Source organism: Coffea arabica, chromosome 9c (genome assembly GCF_036785885.1).
Source record: "Coffea arabica cultivar ET-39 chromosome 9c, Coffea Arabica ET-39 HiFi, whole genome shotgun sequence".
Classification (NCBI taxonomy): Eukaryota; Viridiplantae; Streptophyta; class Magnoliopsida; order Gentianales; family Rubiaceae; genus Coffea; species Coffea arabica.
Window position 1 is genome coordinate 36,025,740 of NC_092326.1, and position 14,347 is coordinate 36,040,086.

General features: G+C 30.9%; 1 protein-coding gene across 2 annotated transcripts; it reads left to right on the plus strand.

Annotated features, from left to right (window-relative positions):
• Positions 1 to 6,891: 6,891 nt before the first annotated feature.
• LOC113708187 (probable caffeine synthase MTL3) lies at positions 6,892 to 9,064 on the plus strand. Of its 2 annotated transcripts, none has more exons than XM_072064348.1 (4): positions 6,892 to 7,070; positions 7,214 to 7,633; positions 7,889 to 8,149; positions 8,663 to 9,064. In XM_072064348.1, the coding sequence occupies exons 1-4, from the start codon at positions 6,996 to 6,998 to the stop codon at positions 9,062 to 9,064; spliced, it is 1,158 nt and encodes a 385-aa protein (XP_071920449.1). In that variant the 5' UTR covers positions 6,892 to 6,995. The 2 variants fall into 2 exon arrangements, with proteins under 2 accessions (XP_071920449.1, XP_027086458.2); XM_027230657.2 differs by having other exon boundaries at positions 7,217 to 7,633.
• The last annotated feature ends 5,283 nt before the right edge of the window (positions 9,065 to 14,347 follow it).

Sequence of the window (14,347 nt, forward strand, 5' to 3'; positions counted from 1 at the left end):
ATCCAAGTTTAGTTACAAATACAAGAAGGATAAGTTACACTAACTATACTATACTAATCTAATTAATGAACTAAAAAAATTCTAGTGAAAACTACATTTTTGTAGAGTTTCTCTAGCCTTCCTAAAGTTGGGAAAATGTTCCCCAAAGGCCTCTATTCATAGAGGATTAAAACTCCGAGTAATCATGTTAAGGTTGGTGCTAATTGGCTCTTGGAATCATCAAAAGGTTGTTTCTTGATGTCTCTATACTTGTTAGCTCATATCTAGTCGAAATTCTTGCTGAAAAAGTAATCAAAAAGCTTGCGCGAACAAAGCAAAAGTAGCAGAGCAAGCTGCAGCCACAAATGAAGATTACGCGACCTCAAAAACATGACCTAAGGTCGCATATTATACCCACGTTTTTCTCTTTTTCAAGTTTGTTCATTTCTGGTCAAGTTTTCTTTTTGCTCTGTTTTTGGTCCAATGTCAACTGATATTTTCTTGATGATGGAGGATGGACTAACTCTTGTAAAAAGCATGAAAGTTGTAACCGATTTTCAATGCCTCAATAATCATCTAATTTGGAGTTCTGTGGACCAAGAAATAACCAAAATATTCTCGACTAGTCAGAACTCTGTTTTAGTTTTTGACAATAAAAATGAACTTCTGTATTTCGACATTTTGACAAAGAAAACGACTAAACTAGATTTCGAGTCTTCATATCAAATATGCAGCTATCTCTTAGTTTCAAAATGGTTTAAGAATCACCTCAATTTAATGCTTGTAACTCAAGATATAGCTGAAAGACCACAAGGTATCAAAGTTGGAAAACTCCCTTTCTTTTATTCTTGATTGCATTTCCTCTTTTGAACATATGATAGTTCATGTTTTCTTTAAATCATTTCAAATCATCAACAATCATCCAAATATCTTCTCAAGTCACTCCAATTGATGATTGAATAATTGAACCTACAAAAAATATGAAATTTTCACCATTAAAATCTATAGAAATGCAATTTTTGATACTTAAACCATAAAATGTATATTTTCACTATAAACTTAGTTAATTAGCTATAAAATTAAATAAAATACAAGCTAATTAAAAAAACACATTTAAAACACTCAAAACATACACTTATCAATATACTACAGTAGACTCCCTTCCCAAATGCAGCCACGTGGCTCAATATAAGAGCAGAAGTCTTGACTTTTTCTATCTAAGACTAGAGGTACTTGAACTGTGCAAAGCACAGTTTGGACCCCCTAGAAATTTAGTCGAATGCGGACAAGGGGCAGGGACCTGAACAGTCAACGGCCAAATTTTGGCCAAAAAAAATGTGCGGTCCAGATTACAAGTTGTATATCAATTTTCACAACGTGTGTGGGGCCCGGTAAATTTTTGTACTAAAGTTACACGTTGTGCAAACAAAGTTACGCTGTGTGCAATCAAAGTTACGCGCTTTGTAAAATGACCAAAATGCCCACTGTCCGTCGAATGCATAGCATCAAATTACTTTGACACATGATGAATGAATAGAAATATAGGAGAAAAATTGAGCATTAAAGCAATTAAATTTGACAAATATTATTTGAACTCTCATTTTTGTTAATCATACTTTCGTTATTATTTTTATCGTATAGTTTTTGTTTATTGTAGGAACACAATTAACACACTATGGAGTATAAATAAAATTTCTCTCAAAATTTGTTGTGAAGAGAAATTCTATCTATGAAGTCAACCTCTCTATTTATTGTGATTTGAATAAAGATTTTTGAACCACTATGATGATGATACCCAAAAAGGAGAGAAACTTAATACACTATAAGTGCATTGGTGTATTAATAGTAGTATAGTTTTAGTTAAAACTAAATCAAAAGCAGTCGTAATACTTTTAGTACTTTAATAATGAGAAAAAGTTTAGAAAACTACTAAAATATAGCATAATCTTCAACATCAATATAGTTTATTATAAACTTTCATATTTTTCTTTCTTTTGATAGAAGAATCCAGTTCATCTATTTAAATTCTACTTAAAGGTGACAACATTATCCTGCAGTTCCTGAATATAAATAGCAAAGTTAGATAAAAATATGAATTGCCATGTTTCCTAGTCTACATATACAAATTAGAATTGAACTATTTTTTTATTGCAAAAACATCTTCCTGATCAAAATTGAAATTTCTAACAATTTTTTCTCAAGTCACACTCTAGGCCGAAAGTCTCAATTGTGACTTCCACCACGACTGCAATCCTTGTATACCAACCCAATTCATACTACAACACTTGAGTAATTAAAAAACAAACAAAAATTAACTTTAGTTTAAATATATACAAAATCTTATTGGATCCTTCAATTAAATTTAAGGGATAATTTCAGAAACCTCCCCTGAGGTTTCTGACAATTTCACTGACCTCCCCTGAGGTTTCCACAATTACACTGACCTCCCCTGGCAGAACTTGGGACCCAATTGCTGACATCATATAATGCAAAATTACTATTATACCCAAGACATTTTGTGTTATTATAGGACTAAAATATGATAAGGCAGATGGTGTTTTGGATAATATTGGATTGCATTTCTATTTATTTAATGTATGGTTATGAAATTTGTAATGATATTACTCTTGGATTGCAGTTTTGGTTTGCACCTTATTACTGTTAAGGTTTTATAAATGACTGTTTTAGTTCTTGGATTACACCTTACCTCCAAAATTTGGGAATTTACCCAAATTTTCCATTTTCTAATATTCCTACAAATATGCAAAATTATGCATATCCCTCAAATCTACCCAATATTAATGTTTTGTTAAACTCTAAATAACAAAAATATGAAATATAATATTTAAATATATTTTAATACACACAAGTTGGACGGGTAACTAGTGTGTCAGAGAGTTGCCAGAATCTCCTTAAACCCGCATGGTAACTAGTGTGTCAGAGAGTTGCCAGAATCTCCTTAAACCCGCATGCGGGTTTAAAGAGTATTCGGATATTCTCATATGCACCTATGCAAATCGAACCAACCGGATATCTTATCCGTATCCCATTTTTTTAAATAAAAATCTTATAAATTTGAAAAATAAAATCAAATTTAGATGTATTAGGGTTTTAAAAATATTATATAAGTGATAAAAATTTTATAAATTGTAAAAATAAAATCAAATTTAAATAATTAAATGTTATATTTGCATAAGAAATAATACAATAATCATAATAATGATAATACAATAATATTGGTGTAATAAAACTGCCATTAATTTAAATATTTACTTATAATGCCCAAAGAGCCTAATTACCAATTTTTTCTTCTCGCGCTCAAATATAACATTAACCCGCATGCGAGCTAACCTTGAAATAGAAAAAACACAGAATCCTGCTTGCGGGTTTCAACGTTATTATGCAGGCGGGATTTTAACCTGCTTGCTTGTGAACATGTACCACATTGTTTTGAATTTTTGTGACAAGAGGAAAGCTTTGTCTGATGAATGTATTTGTGAAATGACCTGAGTGGTGGTAGATGAGTTAATTAGGTCGGTTGCGTTACCCAATTGTTTATATCCATAAGTAAAATTTTATGATTCCCATACCCATCCCCTCACTTTTTCTTATTTATTTCTGATTTTTATTAGTTTTCATTAATTCACTAATATAACTTGTACACCTACCTTAAGGGCATTTATGGGAACAAAATTTCCTCTCTTTCTTGAAAACACTTTTTTATGTTTACTTTTGTGGTCATGGCTGATTTTGTTACAAAATCAGAAACCTCAAGGGAGGTTAGTGTAATTGCGGAAACCTCAGGGGAGGTCAGTGAAATTGTCAGAAACCTCAGGGGAGGTTTCTGAAATTATCCCTAAATTTAATAGGCCATAAAGTAATTGCAAAAAGAAAGAAATGGAGAAAAACGGAGGTACAAGAATGCCTAACTAGATTTATCTTGGTGAAAACATCACATGATATATCTTTCTTCTAAACAAATACACAAAATTGTAGATAATTACAAAATGTAACCAAAAAACAAAGAAAAGGAAACAAAATGTGAAGTAAGAAATCAAATCATAGGAGAAGAAAATAAAAGAATGAATTTTTGTTCTATTATTCATAGAAAATGATCATTGGTATAAAATGAATTCTAAATTTTTTTTTGGGAAAATCGTCCAAAAAATCCCTCACATTTTATAAAATGACTTTTTTCGTCCCTCACTTTTAAAAGTGTAATTTTATGTCCCTTACATATTCACATCGGTCAAATTTAGTCCCTAACTAGGTTTCCGATCATTTTTTTGCCGGAATTCATCACGTGCCTTGCACGTGATCATTTTTAAAGGGTAAACTTGTCAAATTATATTTTATATAATCTGATCTATAATCCTCCACATTTTATAAAATAAATTTTTTCTTCACTCACATTTTATAAAATGATTTTTTTATCCCTCACATTTCACAAAATGAATTTCTCCATCCCTCACATTTCAAAAAATGAATATTTCCATCCCTCACTAATTATGTATGTGAGGGAAACCCTAAAAAAAAATGTGTGTGAATACAATTTGTTTAAACACAAGTATATGTCTATTTGATTTTGCTTAATAATACGAACAGCATAAATATATGTATGTGTTTATTTGATTTCATTTAACAATACGAATATCATATATTATACGTGATCATTTGATTTCATTTTGTATTAGCTAGTAAATAACCTTGCATTCATTATCAAGTTAGCCAATAAATCTATTTTAGGTCAAAATGCAATAAGAATATGCAAATTAAGGTTCTATTGGTAAATATTAGTCATAATCATACAAAAAGAGAAGATAGCCCACAAGTTGGGCTCAATTACATACATGTGTTTATACTATTATTATTAAACAAAATCAATTAATGTGTTTAAAAAAATGTATTCACACACATAATTAGTGAGAAATGAAAAATTCATTTTTTGAAATGTGAGGGATGGAGAAATTCATTTTGTGAAATGTAAGAGATGAAAAAAATCATTTTATAAAATGTGAGGGACGAAAAAATTTATTTTATAAAATGTGGAGGACTATAGATGAGATTATGTAAAATATAATTTGACAAATTTATCCTTAAAAATGATCATGTGCCTTGCACATGATGAATTTCGGCCAAAAATGATCGGAAACCTAGTTATGGACTAAATTTGTCCGATGTGAATATGTAAGAGATATAAAATTACACTTTTAAAAGTGAGGGACGAAAAAAGTTATTTTACAAAATGTGAGGGACGTTTTGGACGATTTTCCCTTTTTTTTTACATATTTTAAAATTTCACCTTTTATCCATGAAGAATTACCAAATAAAACATCATCCTATAAATTTAACAAACAAATGTTAGTTGGCTATAACATTATGATAAAAAAATAGAGCAAACATGCGAGATTAGAGATGAAGAAAAAAGGAAGAAAAGAAAATGTAAAATGGGATAAAAAATAATAAAGAATTCTTTTTGCTAAGTAGTTATCATCTTAACAAAAAAAAAAAAAAGAACATGGCAACAATCTTAGTTAGATTAGTTTTAAAAAAATAAAAAATAAAAAAGGTGAGGGATGACAGTAGTTACTACAAGAAGAAAAAGAAGAGATGGAGTTGATTTTTTCAAGGAGAAAAAATATTTTAATTCTTTAGCCCAATTGAATCAAAAAAGAGAAGGAAAAATTCTGGTAAAATAATCAAAGGTCCACTTGTCAAAAAAATATACAATACATGTGTCAAAAAAATGGTTAGCTACAGTAACTTGGCTTTTTTTTATATACAAGGTAGACTAGAGGTACCTCGGCTGTGCAAGGCACAGCCTAGGCCCCCTAATAACTTAATTGAACATATAACAGCAAAACTTTTTGGTACATAATAGACAAAAACACGAGAAAAATTGAGCATCAGAAGAAATTTCATCTATGAAACTAACTCTTCTAAATCAAGGAGACAATAAACATGACATCTATTAAATCCATCACTAATTTTGAGATAAATGAACAAGTGCATAGTTGAATACAATTGGGAAGGAAGAAATCTGATTTTTTCTATGCAACATTGAGAAACGATTTATAAAGAAATAGAAAAAGAGACTTTAATCGATTACATAAAAGAGTTGTTTAAATGTAATAGTTGGTTAGCTACTAATCAAACATAATTAATCAATATCCAAGGATTAAAATTTTTTTCATTAATCTATAAAGCTTGATCCTATAGTCATAAATTAGACAATATATAAAAATAGTAGAAGTTCTTGTAGTTATGCAACATGACTTGCAATTAAAATCTTTTGTCTTATCCTGTATAGTACATCTTTTGTCTTGCTCCATCAAGATAGAAATAGGGAAATAAAAAATGAGAAAAATCATGGATTCCTCAAAGGAGAGTTACATCACATGTCAATAAATGAGAGTACTACATTAAATTCCCATGTCTCTTATATAATAGGTAGACAATAAGAATGAATGAAAATTGATCCAAGGGTTGTAATGTAATGTTATTGTATTAAAACTAATCTAACAGTGATGAATTAAACAGTGGACTCACTTAGTCAAATAATTAAGGTTAAAAAAATTCGTTGGGCTGAAAAGGAGAATAAAAGAGCCAAACTTGCTCAGTTTGGCATGAAAAAAAAAAAGAAAAAGAAAAAGGGGATATGCAAGAGGCAAAAAAATCATGTGCAAAAAAAATATTAGACTTATGCCACTTGTCAAATTATTGGAAAATCAAGTGGCAATAAGGGAGGCAAAGAACTAAACCCCCTTTCTTTCTTATATACAAGGTAGATAGGATGTTTTATCCCCATATCTCAACTTCCGATTATATCATTCGTGTCTGGTTCCCATTGGCTGTGCGCTTTCTTTCTGACCCATTGACAGACTTTTCTACGCACGTAACTAGCTGGTTAGCATACGCATCTATGAAATTTTCGCTATTTAAGCCCGAAATTTTGCACAATTAATCATTAACAGACACCTTCTTTAGCAGTCGCAATTCGATTGTCCTGTATATGAATGGAGCTCCAAGAAGTCCTGCATATGAATGGAGGCGAAAGCGATACAAGCTACGCCAAGAATTCATCGTACAATGTCTGTCTGTCTCTCCGTCTCTCTCTTTAACACACACACACACACACAGAGTAGTAGTAAATCATGCTATGATACGTTGATCTCTGACTTAGTATGTCTTTTTTCCCACCTTAATATTTGTATTTTGGAGTGGTTATGTGTAGCAGCTGGTTCTCACCAAGGTGAAACCTGTCCTTGAACAATGCATACGAGAATTGTTGCGGGCCAACTTGCCCAACATCAACAAGTGCATTAAAGTTGCGGATTTGGGATGCGCTTCTGGACCAAACACACTTTTAACAGTTCGGGACATTGTGCAAAGTATTGACAAAGTTGGCCAGGAAGAGAAGAATGAATTAGAACATCCCACCATTCAAATTTTTCTGAATGATCTTTTCCAAAATGATTTCAATTCAGTTTTCAAGTTGCTGCCAAGCTTCTACCGCAAACTCGAGAAAGAAAATGGACGCAAAATAGGATCGTGCCTAATAAGCGCAATGCCTGGCTCTTTCTACGGCAGACTCTTCCCCGAGGAGTCCATGCATTTTTTGCACTCTTGTTACAGTGTTCATTGGTTATCTCAGGTCTTTGAGTTAATCCCTTTTATCTTTTTACTTTTTCTTGTAGCAAAAATAGTTCATGATTTTCATTCAACACATTAGTAACTATGCATGGAAATTTCTTTAATAATTCTAAAGATATCCACAGGAATCCAAGAAAGAGATTTCTGAAGAAACTAATAACATGTTTTATTTAAGTCGTGGCTCATGATTTATATTCCCACATGCAACACTAACAAAATGATCCAACTATATAAGTTACCAGTTCTAGACGTGCAGGTTCCCAGCGGATTGGTGACTGAACTGGGGATCAGTGCGAACAAAGGGATCATTTACTCTTCCAAAGCAAGTCCTCCGCCCGTCCAGAAGGCATATTTGGACCAATTTACAAAAGATTTTACCACATTTCTGAGGATTCATTCGGAAGAGTTGCTTTCACGTGGCCGAATGCTCCTTACTTGCATTTGTAAAGGAGATGAATCCGATGGCCTGAATACCATAGACTTACTTGAGAGAGCAATAAACGACTTGGTTGTTGAGGTTATCATTTCTCTGTCTCTTTGATGATCAGATGCTCATTGCTTGTTATCTGAAATAAACTAGATAGCTAGCTAGCTTATTCAGGGTTCCTACCTTAGCTGAAAAATGGATGCAATTTTATTCTTTGTATCCTTGATAGAATAAACTTTGTGTAGACGAAGTTCACCGTAACTCAGATGGCAGTAACCTTTAATTAGGAGTTAGGTCACACAACTCCAATACATTTAATATAATTCTTTCCTTTCCAATAATTTGCTGGAAGTTAGAAATATAGGGGAATTAAATCTGTTGGCTATCATTTTTTCCCTTTTTTGGTTAAATAGTTCATTATTTAATCTTTTTTTGGCAAATTTTTTATATGAACTTGAAGCACAAGTAATAATAATATATTCATATTGAAATTAAGGAAAAAAAACGTTTTTTTTCTAGAGTTGACTTTTTAGCAACTTGGCTAATTTCCAAGTCTTGTGCTTCAAATAATTTGAATTGAATTGATGATTGGCATATCTTGAGGGACTTCTGGAGGAAGAAAAATTGGATAGTTTCAATCTTCCACTCTATACACCTTCACTAGAAGTAGTAAAGTGCATAGTTGAGGAGGAAGGTTCTTTTGAAATTTTATACCTGGAGACTTTTAAGGTCCGTTATGATGCTGGCTTCTCTATTGATGATGATTACCAAGTAAGATCCCTTTTCCAAGTATACTGCGATGAACATGTTAAAGCAGCGTATGTGACATTCTTCTTTAGAGCAGTTTTCGAACCCATCCTCGCAAGTCATTTTGGAGAAGCTATTATGCCTGACTTATTCCACAGGTTTGCGAAGAATGCAGCAAAGGCTCTCCGCTTGGGCAACGGCTTCTATAATAGTCTTATCATTTCTCTTGCCAAAAAACCAGAGAAGTCAGACATGTAAAAGTTTGTTTTTAGTTGGCTTCTCTGTTGTGGTTTTTTTCCAGTACGTATTGTATTTTTTATATTAGTTGGTGTATAATTATGTTACATTGTTGTATTTGTAATAAAAGTGGTGTGCAAGAATAAAATACTTAAAATATATTTAGTACAATATTTTCATATATTTGTACACAAAAAAATTGAACATGCACAACAACTGGATAGAATACAACTGCACTAAATCCTTGTCCGATATCATGTGCATGACTGTATGGGAAGTCTTGGAATGATGATTTTTTGAGTAAATTACCTATTACCCCTTGTAGTTTGGTGATTTATCACATAACTCCTATGATTTAAAAAAATTATATGTAATCTCTCATGATTTGAATTAAAGTATTATCGTTAGTTTTTCTGTTAAAATGAATAGTCAATAGTAAAAAGTCAAAATCAAATTAATAAATTGATAAATTCACATTTTCACTATTTTTTTTCTCTCTCTCTTGTGAAATCAATTTAGAAATATATACAGCTTTGTTATTTATTTATTTTTCATTGAAACCACGAGAAAACCATGAGACATAGAAATTGAAAGAAAAGCATTCAGCTTTTAAAGCATTAAATTGAGGATTTCAACGTCGATAGAGTTGAGATGATATGGACTTGAAAATTTAAGTACCAAAATAATTTTGCCATATTAAAAAATTGAAATGCAAGATGATGTTGGAAAGTATGTCTTTTTTTCTTTTTAACGTGTGCAACATGTTCGAAATGTGGTACATTTTGTTTGGTTAATAAATTTAACTAAAAATAAGAACCAATATGCTGACATAAACTAAAAAGAACAACATATAAAAACTTAACAAGTGGTAACATAAATAAACATTATACATACACACACAGACATATATATATATATAAGCATTATACACACACATATATAGAGTAAATCTTATATATATCGATGGTGTATACATTAGCATAATTAGATATATGACATATATGTAAAATTTGAGTTTCAAATTCAAATTCGAATAATGTGTCATGCATCTAATAGTGAAAGCGTATATACTATCAATATATAACAGATTAATTCATATAATATATATATATATATAAATTTTTTTTCTTTTACCCACCGAGCTTCTACAAATACGCAAGGGTACCTCAAATACTAGTAGTCTTCTCCCCATATCGGCTAATTTCTTAGATTATAGGGAAAAAAAAAAACAATCCGCCAAATGTACATCTGACAGGTTCGTTTTCTGAAACTAAAGCGGCCGTGCTGACTCAGCACGGCCGCATGGTTTTTTTTTTTAAAAAAAAAAGCAATCAGTGGGTCAAAAAGACTTTGGTCAGGCGCCTGACAGTCAAATGTCAGGCACCTGACTCCTTTTGACTGTCAGGTGCCTGACGCTTTCTTTTTTTCAATAAGCTGTCAGCAGCCGTGCCCAGTCAGCACGGCTGCTGACAGTTTTTGAAAAAAAGAAAGCGTCAGGCACCTGACGCCTGACATCTTTTTGGCGTATATATAATTTATATTATATTATATATAATTTATATAGTATATAATATTTATATAAATATATTATAAATGTATAAAAAAAATTTTTATAATAGGTATAAATAATTATATTAGATATAATACATAATATAAATGTATATTATAAATATACATTAATATATATTTTTTGTATAAATGTAGAATATATAATATATAATAATATAATTTATATAATTTATATAGTATATAATATTTATATAAATATATTACAAATATATAAAAGTATTTTGTAAATAAAATAAAATATTTATAATATGTATAAATAAATATATAAATATATAATATATAAATATTTAATATACATAATATACATTAATAATAATTATAAATATATAATATTATAAATATATAATATATACAATATACATTAATATTAATTATAAATATTCTAATATTATAAATATGGTGTTTTTATAATATTTCAATTAATAATATTTATTGTATATTTCATTATATAAATATTTATATAATTTATAACTTATAAATATATTTCATTATATTAATTCCTGCTTATTAGAATACATGAATCTTTCTTTAATTAACAACTATTATGCATTTGATAATGATTTAATAATAATACAAAATTTAAGTAAAAAATCATGTTCTATTTACAATACAAAGGCATCTAGGGACATGAATAATGAGGTTAGGTGAATGTATTTATTTTAAAAATTAATAAATTGAAGTATATTTAGGATTATGGTTAAAATTTAGTTTAATCAGGTTATTTTGAAAATTAAATTAATGAAATTTATTTAGGATGACTGTGAAATTCTAGTTTACTAAAATTATTATAAAAACTATATAAGCGACTATTTTGGCGGAGATTATACATAAATGAATAAAATAGAGTTAGAATACCATTTAAATTTTGTTCATGGACTCACGCCAGGACCCTACCACTGTTCCCAGTGGATGCCAATTTCTTTATTTCACAAGCATTCAAGGATTCCGGAATGACATCTGTTAGAGTTTAGTCAAATTTTGGATGTGAATAATGATGTTCTTCCAATGCTCCGCCAAGTCAACTATGGAGTCTATAGCTGCCCCTATGATCCTTGTCCAGATTGCAGAAGGAAGAAATAATTATTAAATATGGTCGTGAAGTTTCCTCCTTTGTGGTACAGTTTCGCTTTATGAACGCAGAAATGGAGACAGTCTGTTTCTCTGGCGCGGACGTGCCCAGTCAGCACGTCCGCGCCTGACATTTGCGCAGACCAACGGTCTGTTTGCTCAGGTGCGGACGTGCCCAGTCAGCACGTCCGCACCTGACAGATGCGCACTGAATTTGTTGAACTTTGCAGACGGCTGACAATGCGCAACTGAATTTTTTATTTTGCGGCCGTGCTGATTCAGTACGGCCGCTATAGAACAAGACAACACCAATGTCAAACGTGCATTTGACGAATTGTTTATTTTTTTACATATAATCTAAGAAATTAGCCCCCCATATCTGACCTTTACTAGCTTATGATCTTGTCGCCACGTCTCAACTTCTGATTTTATCATCCGTGAATAACTTTCATAAAGTGGCCACTTGTCTTCAAATACATTTGGCTTTTCCTTAGTACGTGGCATACCCAATTGTCATTTATTCATTCGCTAAGTGTCACTTTATCTTTTTTGAAGGAAGTGTTACTTTATCTTGAAAGGCATTCAAACTTTTGTTAGTATCTCGCAAGCTCAATTCTCAGTCATTCCATCTCTAAGTTCCAACATATAAAAAAGAGGCAGAACACAATAAATAAATGACTTGTGAATATTTTCATGGTTCAGATTTTAAAAAAAGCATACCAATATATTATTATTCTAAACAAAAACAAATAGAGAAAAAAAAAGTGAAAACAATGAGATAATTCTCATAGAAAAATTCGCACCACAGAAAATGCAAATGGTAAAGGAAAGTCACAGTCATAAATAATGGTAAGAGCCAGACTGCAGACAAAAGGGTACATGAGCAATGTTTTAAAAGGCAAACCTTAATTGAACCGATAAAGTGTTCGGATCAAAGTTCAACCGGTCGGACCGGTTGAATCCTGATTCAATAAATTTTTTAAAAAATAATTTATATAAGTATATATATATGCACAAAATAAGACATGCAATAGACTAATTTAAAACTTTATATGATGAAAAGTTTAATATTTTCAAATAACTTGGATTTTCAAAAATAAACTTTTTAAATTATAAGTTAAAACAAATAAATTTTATGAGTTTTTTATTTTAGAAAATAAATACAGAAAAAGGACCAAAAATGGGACTTAAAATATGCGATGGTTTGAGCCCAAAATAACAGTGTTTTAAAAATCGGACCGGACTGGCCGGTTGAACCGCGAACCGGCCATGATACCGGTCCGGTTGTATACCAAAGCCGGAAACTTCAATTAAACCGTTCAAAACCGTTAAACCGCTAAACCTGGTTTTTTTTTCTGCACAATGTCTTTTTTCTTTTTTTTTGAAAGCTTTAGAAAAGTGGAGATATTTTTTGTTGCTGGTCAAGTTCGATCTTGGGACTTCATGTGAGGAGGCAAAAGGTTTCACCACTACACCAAGCATCCCTTTTTGCTTTTTCAGTGCATAAAATTATATTTGTATATTTTTTATGCTAATTAACTTCCATGCCCTACACCTCAGACATTCACCCTAAGCTTAAGATATAAAAGTAACTTTTCAGCCGCCAAACTTCACCCTACGCTTCATCTCTTTGCATCACCATCTTTAGTCTTTATGCTCCCAATTTCATTTTTTTTCTCATCTAATCACAAGTATTTATGGCTTATGAATTTATTTCCTTTACAAACTCTTATTCTCTTTCCATTCGTCTTTCTAATATGGACTGTCCTCTCTTCTTTTTTCTACTTCCAACCCTTTCTAAATCTCCATCTATTTAGTTCGATCTCTTGAAGTTTTTCCATATCTTTAGTTCAGTCATTTAAAGTTTTCTTTTCTTTATATTCTGTATGTGACGATTTTTCTTTTCTTTTCTTTTTTTGAAATTTTCGCTTCTTTTTTTCTTGGTATATTGTGTTGTTCTATTTTTTGTTAGTTTGAAATTTCTTTTTTTCAATTGCAATTTTTTAGGTTTTTCTTTTCTTTTTTTGTATGATTGAAAGAAACTACATTCATCAAGTTTTAGAAAATTTATGTTTTTGACTTTTCAAGTTATGAAAAATTTTGTTCTTGGGTACATAGTTTTTTAATTTTTAAATTTTTGGAAAAGGAATACTTCAAGTTCTTTGGATGGGGACGAGATCCTCTGTCCAATATTTTGTATCCACTTTCCTGTCCAGTGTAAAACGACGTAGTTTAACTTATTATATCTGCTGATGTGACACATAAAAATAGGTGGCTGTTTGGTTACCTTATGTTTCCAAACTATGTATCTAATGTCAAAAAAATGTTTAATGAATTTTCTCCAATCCTAGATTTGATAGATTATAGTGGCTAGTATCTCATGCATGAAAATCCATATTCAGAACCAAAAGAGGTAAATTAAGTATTCACTAACATGGAATATATGATTAAATATGAGACATACACAGAGACAACCAAACAGCCACCTATTTTTATGTGTCACATCAGCAGTTAATAAGTTAAACTACGTCGTTTTACACTGGACAGGAAAGTGGATACAAAATATTGGATAGAGGATCTCGTCTCGGTCCGCCTAAAAGTTTTCAGTCAACAAATTAACGATCATATTCTGCCTCTTTTTATGTTTCTCAGACAGTATATTGTTAT